At 39.1% G+C, this 23345-nt stretch overlaps 5 protein-coding genes across 9 annotated transcripts; 3 read left to right on the top strand and 2 right to left on the bottom strand.

Annotated features, from left to right (window-relative positions):
* The first annotated feature begins 475 nt into the window (after positions 1–475).
* On the top strand, positions 476–2754 carry LOC103946794. The gene is made up of 2 exons (XM_009357590.3): positions 476–1412; positions 2399–2754. Exon 1 carries the CDS (start codon positions 529–531, stop codon positions 1399–1401), a length of 873 nt encoding a protein of 290 aa, XP_009355865.1. The 5' UTR covers positions 476–528; the 3' UTR covers positions 1402–1412; positions 2399–2754.
* A 675-nt stretch (positions 2755–3429) lies between these two features.
* LOC103946835 lies at positions 3430–7083 on the bottom strand. Of its 2 annotated transcripts, none has more exons than XM_048583498.1 (5): positions 6632–7083; positions 6027–6534; positions 5378–5579; positions 4216–4716; positions 3430–3958 (listed from the first exon to the last, which is right to left on the bottom strand). In XM_048583498.1, the coding sequence occupies exons 1-5, from the start codon at positions 7002–7004 to the stop codon at positions 3548–3550; spliced, it is 1995 nt and encodes a 664-aa protein (XP_048439455.1). In that variant the 5' UTR covers positions 7005–7083; the 3' UTR covers positions 3430–3547. The 2 variants fall into 2 exon arrangements, with proteins under 2 accessions (XP_048439455.1, XP_009355903.2); XM_009357628.3 differs by having other exon boundaries at positions 4216–4713; positions 6632–7080.
* Positions 7084–9026: 1943 nt separating this feature from the next.
* On the top strand, positions 9027–13785 carry LOC125476892. 3 transcript variants are annotated; one of them, XM_048583503.1, is made up of 4 exons: positions 9027–9358; positions 9893–11061; positions 13092–13166; positions 13539–13785. In XM_048583503.1, exons 2-4 carry the CDS (start codon positions 10165–10167, stop codon positions 13653–13655), a joined length of 1089 nt encoding a protein of 362 aa, XP_048439460.1. In that variant the 5' UTR covers positions 9027–9358; positions 9893–10164; the 3' UTR covers positions 13656–13785. The 3 variants fall into 3 exon arrangements, with proteins under 3 accessions (XP_048439460.1, XP_048439464.1, XP_048439469.1); XM_048583507.1 differs by having other exon boundaries at positions 10048–11061; XM_048583512.1 differs by having other exon boundaries at positions 10105–11061.
* Positions 13786–14531: 746 nt separating this feature from the next.
* LOC125476897 lies at positions 14532–15799 on the bottom strand. Its single transcript, XM_048583517.1, has 3 exons — positions 15224–15799; positions 14882–15145; positions 14532–14758 (listed from the first exon to the last, which is right to left on the bottom strand). Exons 1-3 carry the CDS (start codon positions 15680–15682, stop codon positions 14567–14569), a joined length of 915 nt encoding a protein of 304 aa, XP_048439474.1. The 5' UTR covers positions 15683–15799; the 3' UTR covers positions 14532–14566.
* Positions 15800–20104: 4305 nt separating this feature from the next.
* Positions 20105–22992, top strand: LOC103967939 (uncharacterized protein At1g10890). Of its 2 annotated transcripts, XM_048583526.1 has the most exons (5): positions 20105–20264; positions 20364–20600; positions 20818–21037; positions 21251–21467; positions 22081–22992. In XM_048583526.1, exons 1-5 carry the CDS (start codon positions 20179–20181, stop codon positions 22110–22112), a joined length of 792 nt encoding a protein of 263 aa, XP_048439483.1. In that variant the 5' UTR covers positions 20105–20178; the 3' UTR covers positions 22113–22992. The 2 variants fall into 2 exon arrangements, with proteins under 2 accessions (XP_048439483.1, XP_009379549.1); XM_009381274.3 differs by lacking the exon at positions 22081–22992 and having other exon boundaries at positions 21251–21620.
* The last annotated feature ends 353 nt before the right edge of the window (positions 22993–23345 follow it).

Below are 23345 nucleotides of genomic sequence, written 5' to 3' on the forward strand. Positions count from 1 at the left end.
AGTATGGGACAAATAGCTAAGAGACGTTACTCTCTTTACGCCTTGAACGAGTTCTAGAATATTGATTTCAGGTTTTTATTTTCTAAATGGGTGTAAAAATAAATTTATATATTGAAGTGGGTTTATGAGGGTAATTTAGGTAGTAAAGTTGGGTTTAGTTTGATTAAAAGTAATATGAGTTTAAAGAATAAGTTGAGTGTAGAAAAAAGTTACCTGAGTTCAAATAAGATGATGTAAAAAAAGGTTACATAGATTCAAATAAAATGAGAAAAAAGGGATTGAAGATAAGATAATTTAGAAAAAAGAGAATTTTACATCTTTTATAAGGTGGTGTGTGGAAATAAGATATAATGCAAGTAGATGAGGACAGAGACATCACATTATTCTTTAGAAAAAAAAAAAAAAAAAAACATTAATTTGATTTTTTTATTTTTACAAATTACTAAATTTGCCGTGGTAAAAAGTAACCCGGTTTGTGGAAGATAAAAGAGTTAAGACGGAAAGAGTGGGACAAAAGGTGAAGGCAAGATGCTGCCGCTAAAGCTGGTACGCTCTCTTGTGTTTGGGGAAACCATCAACAACAACCCTCTCCTTCTTCCCCAACATCAAGACGACGACGACGACAATGGCAGTCACAAACAAACGGGCGGCGGAGGAAGAAGCAGAAGCAGCAGCAAATCGAGAACCCCATTTCTCCTATTCCTCCCAACCAAAGAGATTGTCACTGACACTTACAGACTTGCCACCATAGCCAGAGATATGGGCATGGACTTGCATCCAACCCCATCTCTCTCCCACATCATTCTCTCCTTCCCGCCTCCGCCGCCGTCCTCCTCCTCATCTCCCTCTACAGCATCGCCGTCCTCATTTCCATCGTTTAGGTCCTCATCGTCGCTGTCGTCAACGTCTTTACCCGACGACGCGGTTCCCCTCCCCTTCCCCTGTCTCTCCGCCGCCCCAATTTCCCATCTTCGCGCATTTGTCAAGCTCTCCAAAGGCCTTTTCAAGCTGGTTTTTGTGCGCTCCGATTGCAAACCCAGTGAGGCAAATAACGTTGGCAGTCAAAGCAATTGGAATTGCAGCTCAATGTCGCTGTTTTCGCGGCTCACCGGTGACAGAATTGATACAATGGAAGGGTTTTCCCGGGCTTTAGCGGGACTGGGATGGACCCTTTTCAAGACCAAGGAAAACCCAACAACGGATTCGAGGGACAGGAGGGTTTTCGGTGGCAGACCGGTGTATCTATTTAGAAAGGTGGATACAAACAGGGTTAGAGCTTGCGCGGTCGGGGAGTGTAGGATTCGGGAGTTGAGGTTGCCCCCACTGGATTTTAGGAATGCCCCTTTGAGAATTTTGCACTACATTCTTCTTATGACTGATGATATCTTCTATCTTGCATAAACGATAAAAAGGTGTGTCCTGCCACCTCTCACTGTTTTGTGTTTTGTTTCTTCATTTCGACGTCGCTTGTAATCTCCTTATACTTTGTATGTAGTGATTCTATGCTAAGATATTATCAGTGAATCATATATCTTTTTGGAGTTTTCTAGCCAATGTGTGCCAACCGTTGCCTTGAATTGGATTGTTTTGGTGTTTTCAACGTATAAGTGTCGAGGAAGGATGAGCCATCCTTGGCTTGCCCCCGAATCGAAACGAAAATTAAGTTTGTTTTTGTGTTATTGGAATCGGGAGTTCAAGGATTACACCATTTGAAACTGACAAGCATCCGAACAGTGGTTTAAAATTTATCATCATGTTTTTGGAAGGCAGATTGACTTGACACTAGTTTAAGCCTGAGGGTGACGGTGCAGCGGTTTAAAATTTCTCATGCATTGTGTTTGGAAGGAAGATTGACTTGATTCTAGTTCATAGTTTAAGGGTGACAATGGTTAAATCATAGTTTTGGGAACAAATTGACATGAGACTAAAGCTGAAGGGGGTTATTTTATAATTTTCTATATTCGTTTATCCTGAGATTTGAAATATCATGAGTGTACTTACTGTTTCTAGTACCATGGCTCTTGAGATGACTCTTGAGCCTGTGGATGCACAGTAATTAAAAAAAAAAAAAGAACTATGGAAAAGGAAGATGAAGAAAAACGTATGCTTGCTTACCCGATGTCTCTGGGGTGAACTGATTGCAGCCATAATCAGTCCAACAATTGTAACTAGTTTACAACTTGAAGAACTAAACCGAATGAAAATGTAAACCCATGAGAGTTGTTTAGGAAAATGGCCATGTTTGGCAAAAGAATACAAAAAGAACCCATCAGAGAAGTTCTTTCTTTTTCATTTTTCTTGTTTTTCTCTCTTTGCTGCACTGGATTGGCTAAATTTTCATAGCTATCTCCTTCCCTCATCTTACTTTCTCTCACTAACTCTTTATCTCTCTTTCTAGGGATGTTCATGGCAGCTTGACCCTTCATCTCTATGAAGGGTTACCAAAATTGACCCGTCTATTCCTTCAAAGATATGATTTTCTTCAAAGGTACCTATTTAACTTTTCTTGAATCATCGGAAAATATGTTATGGAGTTTTTTATAATTTTCCTTGCCATTTGTAATTATGAATTGGTGAGGGGTCACTGAATTGAGTTGTTTATTTTTCAATTTTGTTTTAGTAAACCTCACCATTTTTAAATGATAGTTGTGATTGGGCGAGGTTTCAGTTATATGTATTTATCTTCTTGTAGACCTCACCATTCGTAAACTACTTATGCCATCATGTGGGTATCAAATTCTCTTGTTTCTGTTAGTAAAGGTTTTTAAGGATCTTTAAAATGTGGGATCTGTTTCTTAAAAAGTAGGACAAGAAGTTTGAAAATGGACTGAAATGAGAGGAAAACTGGGGCCAAAATATTAGAACTCTCACTCTATGTGCCACAACAAATCTAAAATATTGTGGTACAATCATGTGGATTTGGGTATTCCAAACATGATGACATGTTATTGCTCATTAACCTAGGATTCAAGTTGACAAATTTAGTATTGTAAAGATAAGGTGGTTAGGATAGGCCTGCGTTTTTCACTTCAATCGTAATGAAGTGCGTTTGCTGGTTTGGCTTTGTGGTTTTGTTTCAAGTGTGATTTAGTAAGTGGATGACATTTTGGAACCTGGAAGTTCCATGAGTAGGTATTACAAACTTTCCTTCTTATTTTAATTTAAGAACATGTGACATTGGAACCATCCAAAGGGGAAAATGTGGGAAGAGTCGTTGATGAGAACGGGTAGGACTAGGAGGGGGTTGTTGAGAAAATAGCCTGAAATAAGGAGGAACCGTAAGTGGATAAGAGGGGTGGGTAAATAATGGGTTAGCAAGTGACCACATTAGTAAAGTTAATAGAAGTCAGAATTTTTACTCTCTTTGGACATTGGGATAAAATTTTCTGGATGAACACAACTTTAGATTGTATGGATCAAATACAGTAGTGTTCAAAATTCAAGGTCTATAAATGTAATTTAGATAAACGAATATGAAGTTCATATTTTATATTGCGAAGAAACCCTATGTATCATAAAAATTAACAAATATATGAAAGAATTGTTGTTAGACTCTGAAGTACAACATGTCGATGTCTATGTCTTCCAGAAGCCTACGCTGAGGAGGAAACTTGGGCAAGCAATTCGCAATGTTTGTAGCAGTTTCTAGATATAAAGAAAATCTAGTGAGCAGCTTGTTGTTTCCGTCTTTAGATGACTTTCCCTGTGTAGCATTGTCCCCATGGATGGGCAAACTATTGACATCGAAGTTGAAGTTGGTCTTCCCAATTAGGTCTTGAAGTGCCTTCTTCTTGTAAGTCCAACTTCCACTTCTCAAACTGAAGTTATATAAAGGAAGAAAACGTTGTCCATACATAGCTATGAACTCCAGCGCAGCTAAAATGAACTCCAGTTCATCGTTTGGCATGTAGTAGGGAAAGCTGATTCTAGTCCACCCTGGTTTCACTCCGAGATAGCCCTGTACATAATTTTTTTAGAACCCATAGTAATCTTAAACTCTCTGTTAAACGTTGAACTTTGTAAGAACATGTTTCGTTTTGGACTGTATGACATCATAAGTAAATCTTATGTTTGCCGAATTGGGTATTTTGACCATACATCAGGATTTGCAATTTAGATTTACAGTCTGTCGCCATAAGTGTGGCAAGAGAACATTACCTGAGCATTGAAAACTTAGTGTGGTAGAAGTTGAAGATGAATGGGATTAGGAATTACCTTCTGAATGGCAGATCTATAGGCATGTGAAAGAGTTTGATCAATTTTGAGGAGATTGTGACCATAGGGTGCAGCACAATCGCAGCCACCTCGAGCCTGAATACCAAATAGATCATTGAGCAGAGCTGCGACGAAGCCCCCATGAAGGGGCTTGCCTCTGCTGTTTCCTGTCTCTCCCCACATGTAGAGCCCTTGGTCAGCTCCCTCTCTGCCAATATCTGTTTTTGTGGCAGCCGTTGAGGAGCAATTGGTCGTAGAATAAACGAGGAAGGACAAAATGGCTAGTCTTTTGGTGCTCGTATTTCCCAAAATCCATAAGTTTTGGTTAGGGAGAAGCCTCTCTAGTGCCCTTTTAACATGGAGTTGCTCTTTCTTTTCAATGACTTGATAACCAATGTATTCCTTCACCCAGAAAGCCAAGGCTGCCCTGATTGTTTGGATGATTTGAGGAGTACCCCCATTTTCCCTCTCTTCTATGTCCTCGCAGTACACTGTGTCCTGCATTTGTCACATAATATATGAACTTTCATATATGATAAAACTACAATATATGTGATATTAGTTGCCATTAAACCGCTTTGTTAGAGAAAGTCTCGAGTTCAAATTTGATGCCCGATAATTTGAATGGTCACATAAATGATAGAATTGATTTAATAAATGCCTGAAAACAACATTTCTTTTTTAATTTTTGTTAATAATGATTGTCATTGATAATGTATGAATGTAATATTAAGAGAAAATTGGGTGGTCTCTGAATTTTAACCCAATTGGACTGAATTAAAAATTTGTGAGTATTTAGTATTTGAAGTTGTCACAATGTGGAGCAATGATCTTTTTCGGTAATTCTGTTCGAAATCATGTTCTTAGTTTTCCGTTTTAACCTTTTATTTTGGATGAAAGTTCTAACGATGTTACCTAGTAGGATTGTTGCTCTAGGTTGTGACAAGTTCAGGCCATCAACATGTTACGTGAATCAATGCTCCAATTATCAGAAACATTAATTAACGACATATCTGTAAATTAAACAATCGTGAAGCAGCAGAAGGACATTACCTTGTTTGCGTGGTCAATCAATTACCAGATCACATGATTTTCGTTATTGATTGACAATTAATCCTAACTTTTGGCAAAACCAAAAATTAGTACTTGGATTAGGGAATACCTCAGGATTGAAGCCATTGACGTAAGCAACAGTCCCACCCCCACAAGTTGACGGGGGAAAAGACCTGAGCTGATACAGTGCCTTGCTCATCACAAGTATGCCTGGGGTTCCGGGCCCACCTACAAATTTGTGTGGGCTCAGGAAAATACCATCGTACCCGTCCATCTGTCCACTCCTCATCTCAATTTCCACGTACGGCCCACTGTATTTATTTGTCACACACCAAATCAATACCAACACGAGAAAAATTCAGTTTAATTACATAACAACATGTGGCAGTATACGACATCGCTTGTATACGAACAAAATTAATTTAATTAATTTTACCAATTTTTTGTTCAATTTAATTTAACCAATTTTTATTTTGAATTTAATTAATTAAGAACAAAATTCATTCAATTAATTTGACCAATTTTTTGTTCAATTTAATCAAATAAGAACAAGTAGCAGTATACCAAACTAGTTGATAAAAAATCATAAAAATAAAAAAATTTAGCAGTAGTTGTATGTCCAAAGGTTCTACTTGAATTGACTTTATGTATTTAACAAAGGCATAGAGGTTCTTCTGCGATCGATTCATGTCTCCTGATATCGCTTGTATGCAAAAACAAGATGAAAGAAAAGGACTAGTGGGGTGTAGTCGGTTTACCTTGCTGCGAAATCAAAGCATGCTAAGCCGCCATATTGATGAAGAAGACGAGCGATTGCTCGTGTATCCGAATAAATTCCGGTGACATTGCTACAAGCCGAGAAGGAACCCAAAATGGGGCGGTTGGCGTACTTGTACGACTCGAGTTGTAGTCTAAGAGCCTCCATGTCCAACAAGCCATCCTCGTCTAGACCGATCTCGATCACTTGAGCTAAGCTTTGCCGCCACGAGAGGAGGTTCGAGTGGTGCTCGTAAGGGCCGACGAAAACCAACCACCTCTCTTCCATGCCTATCAAATCACTGCTCAGTATTCTATCTCTTAGGGTTGACGGCACTGCAATGCCCATCACCTCTTGGAGCCTTTTGATTGCTGAGGTAGTGCCTTGGCCGCACAGCAAGAGTGCATCATCTGCTCCAACCCCTAAGCATTTCTTCAAGTACTTGACTGCTTCTCCCACCATTTTCGTCGTCCGGTTTCCGACGAAGCTGTCACAGGTGTGAGTATTCCCTTTAACATGTTAACACACACGTTCATTAGTTGGTTTGTTCTTGAGATCAACCAACTACTCGTAACATTTGATATAATACAGAGTTGATATACGTACCGTAAAAGGGAAGGACATTTTTGACGATGAAGTTTTCGATGTAGAGAAGAGAGCGTCCGGAGGCAGTGTGATCCGCGTAGGTGAGTCCTCGTCTCCCGAAAGGAGAATCGAATTCTGCAGCGGCACCGATGACTTGAGAGCGTAGCCAAGACAGCCTTAGCTGCTCGGACTCGCTCTTTGGCACCTCCTCCATCTCAAGTGTTGCACAGAATGACGATTCTCCGCCGCGGTTGCAGTCATCATAAGGTGATGAATCTGATGATTGATGATCAGGAGAAGCTGATGTCGTACCAGTGCTGCTGATGATTGCTGTAGGGGAAGGGGAGTATTGGATTTCTCTTAAGATTGGTTGCTCCAAATATTCAAATTCCATATGTTAATTAGCAAAGATTAACGAAAGGAAGAATTTATGAACAAGAAGAACAATGAGTTGGAAGGAACATGTCATACATATATATATATATATATATACACACACGTATATATTAATATAGTATAAAGAATTATGAGTGTTCCGGTGGGTTTGTAATTGTATTGATAAAGTATATAGATAATGCGGCACCCGCATTGCATTAAACCAATGGGACCTATTAAATTCGATTCAAATATGGTGCCTTTTTCTTGCAACCGCTGTCTTTATGGAAAGTTCAACGCATTTGGATTGGATTTTACGCGGCTCTCATGCCAACAGTAAGTAAAATCCGAGTCTTTGACATCATTTTGGTTCCATACGAAACCACGGCTTACCCTTTCATTTTTTATTTATAAACAATATTTTACACTAAATTCATTTCAACTGCAGAAAAAGAGTTAGGCGTAGAAGAAGAGTACATTGCGCGCTCTGGCCAACCTGACTAAGTCTACTTCCGCAACTTTTTCAAGAAATAAAAAAAATCTAACCGTTTGAACTAAAAAATGAGGTTGCCACTTAGTATTATGGTTTAGTAATATTCCTTTTCACTTGTAAGTGAGAGGTCTTAGGTTCAATTCTCACCAAAGACGAATTCGAACCACATCATTGCTAGTCTATTATGAGGTTAAGTCCACCCTCCCCCATTAATGTTGGTAGTATCGTGTGTTTGAAAAAAAATGATGTTGGGCATTTTATGTTGGGCCAATATCCACTTACCAACCTGAACAAATTTGGGCCTTCGTTTAAAGAAAAAATAAACAGTACCTCGGTCCGAACAGCTTTTGCTTTTTTATTTGCATTATTGAGCATGCTTTCACAAGGGGAAATACTTTGGACGATGCTCTGGTGAAAATTTTGATTCTGACTAGAGATATTTAATTAAATTTAATTGTTGAATTTAAATATAAGGATGATCGTAGATTATGTAATTTGAGTTATGTGAATTGGTTGATATTAAAATGAGGATATGATTTGACGCTTGTATATGTTTTGTTTTCGGTTTTAATTTTTTTTTTCAGATTTAATTAAATGGGGCTTGCATGCCCCCTTCCTCTTATTATTCTTGGAGTTGTAATCTTCTATTACCCTGTTTTTGTAACTCTCATAATTCTTTAATATTTTATTTTTTGAATAAACGATATTATTTACGCTAAGGATAATCCTTTAGTATTTTATTTTTTGAACATACGATATTATTTACGTTAAAAATAAATACTACTAGACCGTAATACCAAGTGGCTAATCCTTTAGTATTAGGTTTCTATTATGATGTATATATTTAGGATAGTTTATGAAGAAAAAAAAAATTAAGATTATCCCAAAAAGACTCCCACTTGTCTCGACCTTTCGACTAAATTGTGTGACTCGTAATTTAATCAATTAAGTCCATGATTAACTCTTTAATCTATATGATGTGATATCATTGAATTATTGTTTTTAATTTATGTTTAAGAATGCATAAAACTTGTAATAAAATCCTCGCTAAATAATTATTTAATTGAAAAGGAAATCAAGAAATGATTTGTGCTACGTTAGCACATTAATAACATAATTGACGAAATCTAGACAAAAGAACCAAATTGATCGAAGTCGAAATTGATGGACCAACGGAGGAGGCCAATTTGAGGGAACAGGATTCTCTTCGTATTTATTTTGTAGGAATTCTAGAGATTTTCATATTCTAGTTATTTATTGTACATCGTTCAGTCAGTTTTCGTCATGTAATACTTGTGTTTAATTTTAAATTAAAAAATTAAACGATTTTTGACTACAGACTATGTAGAGGATCCCTAAAATCCTCACAATTTAAATTCGGATGGAATCCAAATCCCAATTTGAGAAACCTCCCGTTAACTATTTTATCTTTGTATTCTACAAGGCAGACTTGAAGTAGACGGTGTTGAATACTATCTGATGTGGGGACAGGTGGCAGTAAATATAATGAAGGGGACACTGAAACTTCTGAACAATCACAACCAATCCCTTCCCTTCACTGTCCAGTCCTGCGATCTCAGGTCGGCTCTCTTTTCCGACGGTTTTGCACTCAGCTCTTGCATTTCGCTTTACCAATCCGAAACCCTAAAGCCCTCCCACTATTTCGTTTTCAACCATCAATCCAATCCAATCCCCTTCGCCTTCAGGCTTCCGGTGCCGTACACCTCAATTCCAATTCCAATTCCAATCCTATCCTATCCCCCTCTTGTTTGCCCGCTCTTTCTTCAACAATCGAACACACAAACACTTAATATCTGTGCTCTGATTCTTCAGTCTAGTGCGGCGGCGGCGGCGGCGGCAACAAAATTGAAAGGAGCAATGTAAGCACCCCTCATCGATTTTGCTTGTCAAGTTCTTTCTGCATCTACTTGATTTTCTGAATTATACATTGTTATAGGGTTTTGATTTTCTATTAATAGGGGTTTGATTTTTCAATGCATTGCTATTGAGGCTCTGTGAATTGAAATTTAGTTTAACAAAATTGTAGCTTATCCATTCAAATCAATCCAATCCAATCCAATCCAATCCTCTATACCAAACGAGGCCTTAATACGGGTGTGGGATGTCATGTTAGCGGTTGTCCTGCAGTAATAGTTTCTTTTTCTATTATTTGGTTTATAATTCTTAAACTATTTCCTGTTTACTTTTTAGGTTTGTGGTTTCTTCACATTGTATATGTTCATATAACAACTTAGGTTTGTGATTTTACGGTTAATATCTTAGCATGCTTTTATCTTATGTTGTTAATTATAAATTGGTCGTGGACATGCCTCTCTGACATATTTCCCATGCACTGCTGTTTTTGCTTGTCTGTGGATCTAACCGTAATGACTCTACGTGGGAGCAATGTTTAGATTAAGTCTCATTAGAAGCTACAAGGAGATGCAGAGTTCATGTTTCCGGCTTTTTTAGTCTCTTTACCGGCCCTTGTATTATGCTTGGAGGGTTAACTTCTGTTTACAGCTGGAACTGAATTTTTGTTACCTGCCATTATTCTATGGAATGACAGTTCTTGCCTTATGTTTCTTATGATTGTACACTGGATGTCGGAATTATACCAAAATAGAGAGGTGCAATAACTCAATAGCACAAATTGCGCTCTTGAAATTAAACCTCAACTGACTTGATGGGCAAGGAAAGCTTATCAGAAGCTAGCATTGTAGCCTGTGAGGACGATAGCTCACCTGGACATAGTGATGATATTGGTACTCAAGCATGCCATAGTCTTGACAACGAGGCCGGCTTGCCAACTTGTCGCGTGTGCCATTGTGCTGAATCGGACAAAAGGGGAGATGCAGCGTTAGGGTTCTTGGGTATTGTTCCTCCTTTACAAGAAGCATGTATAAGCAACGGGGAAGTAAAACCTCATAGCACGGTAGTCCCTAAATGTGATATATCCGCCCAGAAAAATGTTGGAAAAGAATCTGGTTTTTTGGAGTTTATAAGCCCTGATGGAGAGGTTTTCATATGTAGTGCTGATTTAGAGACTGGTTCATGTCACCATGAAGACATGTTAGTTGAGCTTGGTTGCTCTTGCAAAAATGACCTTGCTCTGGTACACTACGCTTGTGCACTCAAATGGTTTGTCAACCATGGATCCACTGTTTGTGAAATCTGCGGACATGTTGCAAAAAATATCAGACCTTCAGACTTCAATAAGGTTATGGTCTCCTTAAAGGAGTATGAAACATTGAGGGAAAGAACTGCTAGGGGGGAAGCCAATGCCACACAGGTCAATACATGTACAGGTATAGATCCTGATGCTGTAGCTGCTATCAGAAGGCAACGACTGAGTGAAATTTCACTGTGGTTTACTCCATATGGTAATAGCAGTAGTAACAATAATACAGATAGCAATTCTGTTGCAATTTCACAAGTTGTATCGGAACAACCTTTGAATCCTGTCATTGTTCCTGCTGAAAATCCTGCAACCAAATGGGCTGTGGAAGGTACTGGAATTCTGCTTGCTACAGGGCTTCTTACTGTTACTCTTGCATGGCTTATAGCTCCTCGTGTTGGGAAGGTACGTTAGATTTGGTGTCATTCAATTATTAAAAGAATGGTGCAGATAGGAATTTTTATCCTTTAAATTCTGCAAGCTTTGTGTTAATTGGACCATTGACTGATCTTTACATGCTAGTCAAATTTGAATTTTTTCACAGACATTAAGAATTTTTTTTTGTCCTGAGAAGAAACGATAGAATTTTATTAAAACACTGGAAGGAATTACAACAAGTGGATAAGAAATCCACTAACTAGCAAAACTAGCTGATTGATCAAGGTGATTGATTAGTATTGGGGAAGAACTCTGTTTTCATTTCTTTTTTTTCTTCTATGGTGAACCATAATTGTAAGTGTTGTGATTGGTTTGCAAGACCTATCTTCTCTGGTATTCCTAGGTGGTCTAGGAGTAGAATTAGTAAAGAAAGAGTACCATCCTAGTTTTACTAGGTTTAACCACCTAGTCTTCTTTTTGAAAAATGAAAAGATATGTAACCCCACGGCCTATGTGATATAATTAGGCTGTTTCTGAGAGCACATTATCATGCAAAATACGTATTGAGAGGTATGGTGTGAGAGAGGGATTGTCAGCACAGCTTTGGGGTTTTAGCTAGGGTTCAACTAGTTCCTGTAATCTGTGCTATTCGTCTTCTCAAGGGATCACATGGGGAAGTAGGCAAAGTTAGCCGAACCTCAACAACAATGATTTGTGTGTTGTGAGTGCTTGTTTTGTTTGAGTTCATATTATTCTGCAATATCGCATATTTAGCTTCCTAGGGTTTGTGTTTCATCACAGTACAACATTACCAAGATCTTAGAGGTTAAGAGAAATTATGGGTCACCTTCACAATTTTTAGAATATATGTGATCTTTGGGACAAAATTTTTTTTTTTGAGGTATGGCTTCGGTGTTCAAAGATTGAGTTTCAGCTTGAGACTGAGGAAGGAATGGTATGTAATCAATCAGTTAAACTCTTTGAAAGTAAGAATCAGAAGAAAGAGAGCGAGATTCAACAATGACAGGACTATGTATGGTTAAGGTTCATGTATGTCGTGGTTGAAGCTTGATAGGGAGAACCCTGTAAGTTGGGTGATTCCTGCAGGCTGTTATTCTATCATATGTGAAAAGCGTAATGATGGACTGGAAGGAGCTGTGTACTAGGATTTATTCAGACTTTGGTTTATACCAAGTTTCTAAAAGATGCTAGGCACTAGTTGGACTGCTGGCTAGGGATGCCTAGGCGGACTAGGCAAATTTAAGTAAATTTATTATATATAATATCGTATAAATAAGTGCATTCTTATACTTAAACAGTACACAATTGCATTGGGATACATCAATTGAAAAATAGAATGATATATAGATAATAAAGTATTAGAACATAATGAAAACTTCAGGAACAAGCATATAATGTGTGTTCATCATCTAAGTGTTCAACAAATCTCTTACAATTTTGTGAAAAAATTAAATGCAAAATGAAGGTTATCTATTTTCGGTCTAAGTGAGAGTCGCGACGTAGGTGGGTGCCTAGGCGGATTTGGGCGGGCTAGATGGGGATTTTTAGAACAGTGGTTTATATTGCTTAGGCTGTGGTAGTGTCTATTGTACAGATCGAATTATGATTTGTAATCTTTTTCTAGTTACTTGCAGTCTTAAGTAGAATTATTGGATCTCGGTTTCTCCTGAGTTCAAGAGAATCTCCCTCTCCCTAATTTGGCTTGATTGGAAGGGGGCAGCCTTAAAGTTTTTATTAGGGTGTTTCCTTCTCTTTTGGAGCTGTTTGTGTTTATTCTGTTTTGTGTTCGGGGGTGGACCATTCTCTTTGTTCCTCGTCTTCCTTCTTTTTAATTATACAGTCTTTCTTTTTTCAAATAAAACAAGTGCTTCCTAGGATAAAGTTCTCTTCATATCAAGTCAAAAGGGCCTTTAATCAACTTCCTCGCCTTTTCCTATTAAGGCATTCTTAGAAATAAATCATGTATTACACCATATAGTTTCCTTTAATCACCATCATTTATTTCATTATTTGATAAACTCTAGTTTTTTGTGCAGAAAACTGCCAGAAGCGGTCTTCATATTCTCCTTGGAGGAATTTGTGCTTTGACAGTTGTGGTTTTCTTTCGCTTTGTAAGTAATTATACCTTTCTCGTTTTTGCTCTGTCTATGTGTGGATTTCATTAGACATTATTAAAATGGACAAACTCTTATGGTTTGCCTTCCTTCCCACCACCCTTCTTCCTCCCTCTTTTCCCCCCATATACTTTCCCGTTATCTCAAGCACAAAAAGTGAAAACTAAAAACGAACCATAAGTTGTGATTTCCTTGCCTTCCACCTTGTACTTAGATTTGAATTGATATTCATAGGTTGAAGAAAGTTGTGTTATGCTTTGTTTTCAACCAATCGTAGATTTGAGGGAATTTTGATTCTATGCAACAACTACTGGAATCATTATGGACCGAATGAGACCGTAATAATCATTTTGGTTTTATATGTTGCAGTTTGTGCTCACCAGGATCAAGTATGGACCTGCACGCTACTGGGCAATATTATTCGTTTTCTGGTTTCTAGTTTTTGGTATCTGGGCGTCACGGACACATGGTTCCCATACAACATAATTTTCTTGGATTTTTTTTTGTTTGTGTTTGTGTTTGTGTTTGTTTAACCATTGTCTTCCAAAGAAACTCAACACAACAGAATTTATATATATTTCAGGGTTTATTTGTTAGCCTGTCTTTGATGGGTGCATTTTCTCTACTTCAATTTTTCCTTTTTGAAGAACAAGACATCTGCAATTACATTACAAGATATGGCCAACAACAAAAGAAAATGGAACATCATGTGACGTATAACATGGTCTCATGAACCCCATCGGATCTAATACAAAACTCCGGCGCCACAACAGTCATGCAAAGGCAGTGGTGCTTCTGGATCATTTTACTAGTGTGTGATATACGGTCGTAGCTGCTGTTGTGCGACTCAGGCAGACAGAAGTGAGAGGTTTAAGATTCGAATGAAAACTGAGAAACGTCACGACTACCATGAAAGTAATGAAAATTGGTCGTGTGTGCCGTTTGTGGATGGGCTTTCATGTCTTTTTACTTAAGTCTGTATGAGCTCCGCATGCCCAAAACAAAAAATGAATGCCGAGAGTGAGGGAGAGCGATTGAGGCGTCGCAATTTTGTGAATCGCATGACGTGATGGTTGAAGGTTGGATTCTATTTTTATTTAGAGAATGAATCCAACCATCATCGACCATACCATGTGATCTACGGAGTGATTTAAAATAAGTCTTCTAGCAACACCCTTTTTAGGTCGATTCGAAAGACACTAACCAAACCAACCAAACCAACCAACATTCAACAATTTAACAGGAAATTGCAGTCATGTGATAACAAATAATATGGAAACTAAGAAAGCATCCAAACTGAGAAGAACAAGTGGCAAAACCTATATGTGTGTGTGTGTGTGTGTGTGTATTTCATGCCGGGAATTGGAAGAAACATTTTATTTAACATTTGGAAACGTTTACTGCAAAGCATTAGAAACAGAGTAAATAAAGTCCAAGAAGCCTGTCCCCTTAAGAAGACCTTTCCCAGTCAAGAGTTCAAAATCTAACAACAACAGGAACCCGATCACTGCCGCCTTCCCGTTTATTATTTCATTCCTCCCCGTGAAGCCGAACGCCGCGTCCAGATCCTCATCCACCACCATTTTCACCTGACATCACACACCATACGCGAACACGTTAAATTCAGACTAGACCACTGTGATTTGTCTGTAAGAAGGAATGGCTCGTTGCACTTGCACCGCAAGTTATCAATAAGAAGAAAAACAAAGTACCTCATCCACATTGACATCAGCGGCTGTAAAACCAGGTTGAGCCTTGCCACTGAAGACAATCTCGGCAGCGGCGGCAGCATCAACGGAAGCAGGGCCGAGGCTGATGTAAATGTTCTCTTCATCAGTTTTGACGGGGTAAACGAAAAGCGTCCGCAAAGCGGGTGTAAGAACTCTCAGCACGGGGTTTTTCGGATACCACTCCTTGATGCCGCCGGTGAGCAGGTCAAATGTGCTATCAGTTGATGGGCAAACTATACACCCATCCTGCACCCACAATAGTTAACTCTTAATTCGTTATTCAATCAACTACAAAAATGTGCTAAGTGTATAATTGCTACCTACCTGGGTGAGCTTGGCATTGAGAAGGCCTTCGCTGTAAGCCCCTTCGGCAGGGGACCGATTCTCTATAGCATACACCTGATCCTTGTACCACAGCAACAGTATGGCCTCCCCATCCTGAATTATCACCCGCCGCTCCCCCCTTGGCAGCGCCGCCAGTGGCACCACCGGCACCCAGTTGTCTCCTCCTCCTCCCCCTGACGCCGACCCTTCCTCCACGGACACCTCCATCGCCTTGCACCTCGTCGTCAGGATTACCCGAGAGGTAGAATGGTAACTCCCCACAGTAACGGATGATGATACGGGAATTGGATTAGCAGGAGCATGAGCATGGTAAAAGCTGTGCGGCGGTTTCTGGGAAGTGAGGAGGGGGCGGGCAGATGCAGATGCAGCAGGTGTAGGACGAGCACTAGGGTGGTAACTTCGGGGCAATGCCCGGGCAAAGGGTGAGGCAGTGGCCATGGAAGGAGGACTGGTAATGTTTGGGTAGAGGAAAGAGGGAAGAGCGAGTAGCAGGAGAGGAGAGGAGAGGTGTGGAGGGGAGGGAGAGAAAGTGAACGGTCAGCATCCTTCCGGACCCACGGCAAGTAGATATTGGATAATTCAAAGGTTGAGCAAAGGAATGGTCCTTGAGCGAGCCACAACCCCTATTATTTGGCCTTTGGATTTTTTTTTTTTTTTTTTTTTTTTTTTTTAACAAGTGATTTTTTCTTTAACAAATGATATCATCTACATTAAATGAAGGGCGTGTGTTTAGCTTCACAATAAGTTAGTAATAATATTGTTCAAATTCACTTTTGGCGAGAATCGAACCTAAGCACTTACAAGTGAAGAGGAGTATTACCGCCCCAATTAATGTCTAGGCGTTTGAAAATTTAGACATGGCGCTTAGACATCCGCCTAAGTTGCGACTCACTTAGACATAAAATAGATAACTTTCATTTTTCATTATTTTTTTTAATAAATAGTAAGAAACTTGTTGAATATTAAAATGAACACAAATGATATGCTTGTTCCCTATGTTTTCATTATGTTTCAATACTTCATAATAAATATGTCATTCTATTTTGTAATTTATGAAGTAATCATATATATTTTAAGTATAAACATATACTTATTTACACGAAATATAACTGTTGACTACAAAAATTACAAAACCTACGTGGCGCGCAGGCCGAGTAACTAATGAGCTAACTACGTCCTTCGGTTGAATGCGGGGCGTGCCAACTCGTCGGCCGAGCTCGGCCGAGGAGTAAACTGTGATGTTGTCGCGTTGGGTGCGCTGTTGACTTCTGTATCTTGCGATTGCGACTGAGGAAGGAACGCTCTCGGCCTCTGGGTTCTATAGCCTGAAGACAAGGCTACTAATTCTACGGAGTTCACAAGTCGTTGGTCCCTGATTCGGTCACTGTGATTATATTCGTAAGAGTATAAGCACGCCGAATCGAGACCAAACTATATGGGCACAAGTACTCGAATGTGATGTATGTCTTAATGGTAAACGTAGTTCGGCCGTCGGAATGCCGAACCCTGAAGCTTACTTGCGAGTATCCAATCATAAAACCACTCGGCGTCCAATGCGCCGAGCAATGCAATTCGTAACACCCAACTATGCCGGAAAGGCTTAGTAGGATGACCTCTACCAACAAAAGTTCGAAAACCTTTCTCGGCCGAGACTTGGATAGATAATCGGTCGACCTCGACGCAGTGCTGTTTATCCAAACTGAAGGTGCTCCTCGGTCGGCTGATTCTGCGGCAGCAGTGCTGTTTATCCAAACTGAAGATGCTCGCCGGGTGCCTCCACAGTGCTGTTTATCCAAACTGAAGATGTGTTAGCAGGAAAGGAAAAGGAAAAATTCTCAAGATGTTTGAGAGGTTTTGCGCAGGGCAATTGTGTGCTGATTCTGAAGGTCCTTTCTATTGCGCAATTTCTTGTATTTATAGCACCTCGCTCCTTGAATCCCATTCTGATTTGGATTGGGAGTCCTTGTCCCATCTCACCTTTAACTCGAACAATCCTAGTCCTACTGGGATTCTGAATTCTCCTCCTTTTGAGGCTTTATCCCTTACCGGTCGAGAATCCTGGTCGCACCAGGATTTCCTCGACCTTTCCTCATTCATCTGGACTACTTAGGATAGGATCTGGCCGACCCTGCCAGTTGGTCCGGGTTTCATTATTTGGCCCATAGCCTGTGTCATTACCTTGGGCCGAGCACATCTTGCTGCTCGGCCCAATCATAATATTTTGGGCCCAAACAATAACATATTTACTTAAATCCGCCTTGTCCGCCTAGGCGTCTAGGCACTAAGTCCCAGCCCACTGCCCGATTAGCACCTAACGTCTTTTAAGGGGAGAGAGTGGGCTTAGTCTCACAATGAGCTAGCAATAATGTGGTTCAAACTTGCATAAGGAGTAAATACGGGGTAACTCGGTGTCTCTTATACCAACTTTATAAAATCATTAATTTATCATCTCAACTCCAACTCCGTTAAGTTTTCCATCCAACATAAGTCATGTGCATGTGTCTTGCACATGACTTGTGTTTAGGGTTATTTCGATCATTCTAATACCTTACTTCCCTTTTATTAAGTTGTATTCAACAAAAAACTGTAGGGTTTCTCAGGTAACGGAACAATACTTTATATACGATAGCAATGAAATGATCATGCAATGCACTTTCTTCTGGTTATTCCAAATATGTAATGATACACGAGTGAGAGTTTGCATTTTAGCATGTCATGATGACATAATTTCATAGGGCTCTATAAATGAGAAACAGGATGACGTTTTGTGTCATAAATTGAGTTGTAGATACATATGTGCTAAAGAAAAGTAAAAAAAAAAATTAAGGGTTTGTACTAAATAAAAGTAAAAAACTTGTAAAAAGATGTTAAAAATGACCTAAATAACTTTGAACACAAGTCATGTGCCTCGCACATAACTTGTATTGGATGAAAAACTTAACAGAGTTAAGATAAGATGACAAATTAATGATTTTATAAAAATGGTACGACAAATTGCTAAAAATTTTAATTTATATAATAAATTGAAAAATATGAGCTAATTCTTATGGCATTTCAAAAAATTTCTCTTTTAGGAAATTCATCAATTTTATATACTTAGACCAACTCCAATGGTGGGCTAAAAGCCAAATTAGCCCCCAAAATTTCCCCCCAAACCCACTCCAACCCAAGGAAAAAATTGGGGCTAAATGCTAAATGCTAAACCAAGGCCAAATTCCCCCCAAAATTTAGCACAGAAATCAGAGTGGATTCCACCCAATATTTATCGGAATTTAAATTTTTTTAGATTAAAATGTTTATAAAATTAATTTACGATAGTCTACATATTTATTTATTTTTTAAATTTAATTTAACCAAAAAAAATAGCCTAAATTCATTCTTTAATAATCCCGGGCTAAAATTTTAGGCTAGAATGGTTGGAGCAGAAAAGCTGTTTTTGGGCTAAAAGCTAAATTTTCCGGGCTAAAATATTTGGCTTTTAGCCTAACCATTGGAGATGGTCTTAAGAGATAAATTGGATGAAAAAAAAAATAGTTTAGGGGTAAATCAGTAAGACCATCTCCAACAATGGGCTAAATGCCAAATTTCCCCCCAAATTTCCCCCCCAAACCATCTCCAACCCATGCTAAAACATTGGGCTAAATGCCAAATGTTAAAGTTGGGCCAAATTCCCCCCAAAATTCCCCCCCCCGCGCGACTGGACTCACTGGCCCAAAGGCCAGTCTCGGCCCGTTCACTCGCGTACGCGCCCCACGCGGTGCGCTTGCAGACGTTGCCCGACAGGGTGGGCCCCGCTGTCAGCGGGTTGTCGGCCACCCAGCTGAAGTCCAACGGCTATTTTTGCAATCCAACGGATGTGTTTCAAGGACCGTTGGTTGATCCAACGGTCCAAATTCAAATTTGATTTTTTAAAATATGTTATTTTAAAATACATTGAATCCAACGGCTGAGATCAAATATAATCAAATCTAACGGTAAAAAAAAAGATCTAACGGCCCAAATTTAAATCTAACGGTTAAAATAATTAAAAAAAAATATTTAACTCAAAATTCACCTAAAAACTCTATAAATACCTATGTATTTGTTCAAACATCCACACAAAACTCAAATTTCTCTTACAATTCTTCCAATTTATCTTTCCACCATTTCTTTCCATTTCCAAATTGTTCAACATGGCAAGAGAGCATATTAGAGGTCGTAATTGGACTTGTGAGGAAGATGTTGCTCTATGCTTGGCATGGGTTTCTGTTAGCGAAGATGGTGCAGTTGGCACTAATCAAAATAAGAAGGTTTTGTGGGATAAAATCATTGCAAAGTTTCAAGAAAACTGCAATGGTAGCAGGCGGGAAGGTGGTGGTGTTTATATAGAGGATGATTTCTGAAAGTTTGGTGGTGAATGGTTGGTTGAAAGTTTGGTGTTTATATAGTTGGTGAAAGTTGAAAGTTTGGTGTTTATATAGTTGGTGAAAGTTGAAAGTGTGGTGTTCAACGGTTGGTGAATTGAAAATTTGGTGTTCAAAGTTTGGTGAATTGAAAGTTAGCCTAGGGTTGAAAGATTGGTAAAAGTTGACGGCTTGCTTTGTGGGAAATTTAGTGATTTTTCAATATTTATCGGAATTTAAATTTTTTTAGATTAAAATGTTCATAAAATTAATTTACGATAGTCTACATATTTATTTTTTTAAAAAAAATTAATTTAACAAAAAAAATAGCATAAGTTCATTCTTTAATAATCCCGGGCTAAAATTTTAGGCCAGAACGGTTGGAGCAGAAAAGTTGTTTCTGGGCTAAAAGCTAAATTTTCCGGGCTAAAAAATTTGACTTTTAGCCCAACCATTGGAGATGGTCTAAGGAGATGATAGTTCATGCGGTAAATGATTGTTTAAAGAAATAAGGTGAGAGAGATCAGAAAGGAAAAAAAGGAAAAAGAGAAGATGGGACGGAGCATATCGAAGTCGCCGTCGTACAGCAGAGGTCGAAGCCGGAGAGATCGAAGCCGCTCACCCTACTCCACCTCCAGGTCACTTCTTAACTCTCATTATCCCATATTTTGCAACTTAAACTCTCCAATTTTCAAATATTTACAAGTTTCTGATTAATTGGTTATCGGGAAACACAGAAGAAATCGTTCGAGTGCCTCCCCGCGCCGCCGTAGGAGTCGGTCGGCAAGTTACAGGCGACGCAAGAGTCGGTCTCCGACACCCAGACGACCTAATAGACGACATAGAAGCAGGAGCAGAAGCAGAAGCAGCTCTTTGTCTCCTCCTTTGCCCAAATCTCACAGTCCACGCCTGACCTCAAACGAACGCAAAAATGCTGCTGACAAACTCAAGAAAGAGGAGGAAGAAAAAATCAGGTCTATTTTCTTGATTGTATAAACGATTCTTAATGTGTTGGTAGTTGGTATATGTGAATTAGATAATGTTTGGTATATGTGAATTAGATAATGTTACAAGAATCGGATGAAATGTGCTATTTTGCATAGCATTTCGGTTTGGATAGTTTGCGGATTTTACTTTTGCGGACCGTGTTGTGTTTGTTGCTTCTGTTGAATATGCCGGTTTCTCTAATAGGCGGCAGCAGGAGGCCGAACTCAAACAGTTGGAAGAAGAGACTGCAAGGAGACTTGAGGAAGCGATTCGGAAAAATGTGGAGGAGAGGCTGGCTTCAGATGAAGTTAAGTTAGAGATTGAGAGGCGTATAGAAGAAGGTCGGAAGAAATTGTTTGAGGATGTTAAAGCTCAACTTGATATGGAAAAGGAAGCTGCTCTTGTTGAAGCAAGGCGGAAAGAAGTAAGCAGCTTGGCTTCTGGCCTTAATTTTATCTCCTTTCATTTGCGTTGCCACGTGAACGCAAATATGACATTCCGTCTTAGCTTTGGGAATTTTGGCCCTAAAATAGTGCTGTTGAATGAATAAACTTGATCAAATAGCGCCATTATCGTCAATGTTTTCACATTCTATCATCTAATGTTTTTATTGATTGTGGTTCCATACATTGCTCAGGAACAAGCTCGGAAAGAGAGAGAAGAGCTTGATAAGATGCTGGAGGAGAACCGGAGGAGGGTGGAAGAGGCTCAGAGAAGAGAAGCTTTGGAACTGCAGACCAAAGAAGAGGAACGGTATCGAGAGTTGGAGCTGATTCAGAGACAAAAAGAAGAGGCTGCGAGGAGAAAAAAACTGGAAGAGGAAGAAGAACACGCAAATCTGATGAAGTTGTCAAGTAAGAGTAAATCTCGGTCGAAGTCTTTTGGTGGTGGTTTTTAACGGTGGCATGTGCTGATCATTTTGTACTGCTATCTGCTACCATCAAATACTATTGACTGCAAGTCTAATATTTGCCAAATATTAGTGAGATATCTTGTTTTATCCTACACATAGTTGTTTCTCTCTTTGATTGCCTCCGGATTTGAAGGTCCTCAAATTGTCACTTGTTGACATGTGTTTATTCGGTTAAGGTACTAGCCTACTAGCTCAAAAAATGAAAGCTGAAACTGGAAATGAAATCGAACAGCCCAAAATCTCCTTACCTTATCGTAATTATTGATCCTCCTCCTGTTTACCTTGTCATCTGGCAAATTCCCACTCTATTCCAATCTAAATGCAGAATACCAACACCTCCTTACAGTATCAGTTCAAATGTATAAAACTTAAAGAGTTGCGCTTGACGTAAACCTACTCAGCAGTCCTGTGCTTACTATGTATAGGATGATCTCTTAACAATGACAGGGAGAGTTGTTGAAGCTTTCTTCCCATAAGAAAAACTACACAAGTTATGTTATCAGAAACATTCAATAACACAGGATGCCAAATATTTTGCTTGTTTTGGAGTGCAGAAAGTAGTGAAACTTGGAATATCTCAGAGTAAATCTCCTCTCTGTTAGCATCTACCATTTGACCTAAGTTTGGGATTGAGCTAGGGGAAGAACTTGACGCGGGCGTTTTAATTCCAAATGTGGGACTTGGATCATCTTCTTCTGGATTGGCAGCTTTCTTCAAACTTGGTTTGCCATTGTCTTCTGGTGCTGGAAGGGAACTCTATTGTATTTGAGCGGTGATCGGTAGATTTCCTGCTCTTGAACATATTCATGTAGCCAACCATGAAAATCTCCTATTTTCTTAGTTGTGGAATTAGTTTGTTAAGCAGGCTTGAGTGTTTAGTTAATTTATCCATATCAGGAAGGCAGATAGATCCTATGCGACTCGGTTCCGAAACTTTGAAGATCCACCACCAGAAGAGGAGCCATGTAGCTTATTTTCGTCTCTTGATGTTTCAGTTTGTAATCAGAGGATCTGTAAAAATCCCAAAACGATTTAGACAAATCTAAAGTGAACTCCAACATTCACCCATATCAGAGCCAAAGAAAATCCACACCCATAGGAAACAAAATCCGGTCACAAAGACCGGTACCTAAACAACCAGGGGTTCGACAAAACCCGGCCACAAACTGGGGGAAAACAAAACTCTCTACAACGAAATGGGGGAGAGAGGCGCCCGGCCTTATTACCGGATGCCAGAAAAGAGAAGTTTGACGGTGGTGTTCCGCGCTGTGTGTTTTTAGATGATGAAACTTTCTGTGTGGCTTCATTATTTGATTTGAATTTTTATTACTCGTTGATCATGCTATCGGTTATTTCAGTAGCACGTTGTGGATCACCCCGAGTTCTGTGTGGCTTCATTATTTGATTTGCATTTTTATTACTTGTTGATCATGCTATCAGTTATTTCAGTAGCACGTTGTGGATCACCCCGATAGACTCTACAATTTTGTAGCTTCATTTTATCAAATGAAAATGGATCATAGACGGTGTAGTTGAATAAATTGTTTTGATGGCAGATGCTTTAAAAGAAGGGAACTTAACGAAAAGCTCTTGATACTGTTCATTTTAACAAAAAACCACATTTTTACACTAAAAAGTCAATCATGATACTATTCACTTTACCCTTTAGTTTGTCGTTATCGTTAAAACTTAAAGTTTTCAAATCATTTTCATTAGTTTTCCTTTAAAAGAAAGGTTTTCTCTCAAATTGGAAAACATTGGAATTGATTATTGCATTTGATGTTTTGAGTTCGGTTTTTTTATGGACTCGTTTGGATGT

The sequence above is a fragment of a genome, unplaced genomic scaffold, assembly GCF_019419815.1.
Source record: "Pyrus x bretschneideri cultivar Hongxiangsu unplaced genomic scaffold, Pyrus_bretschneideri_v1 Contig1, whole genome shotgun sequence".
Lineage (NCBI taxonomy): Eukaryota > Viridiplantae > Streptophyta > Magnoliopsida > Rosales > Rosaceae > Pyrus > Pyrus x bretschneideri.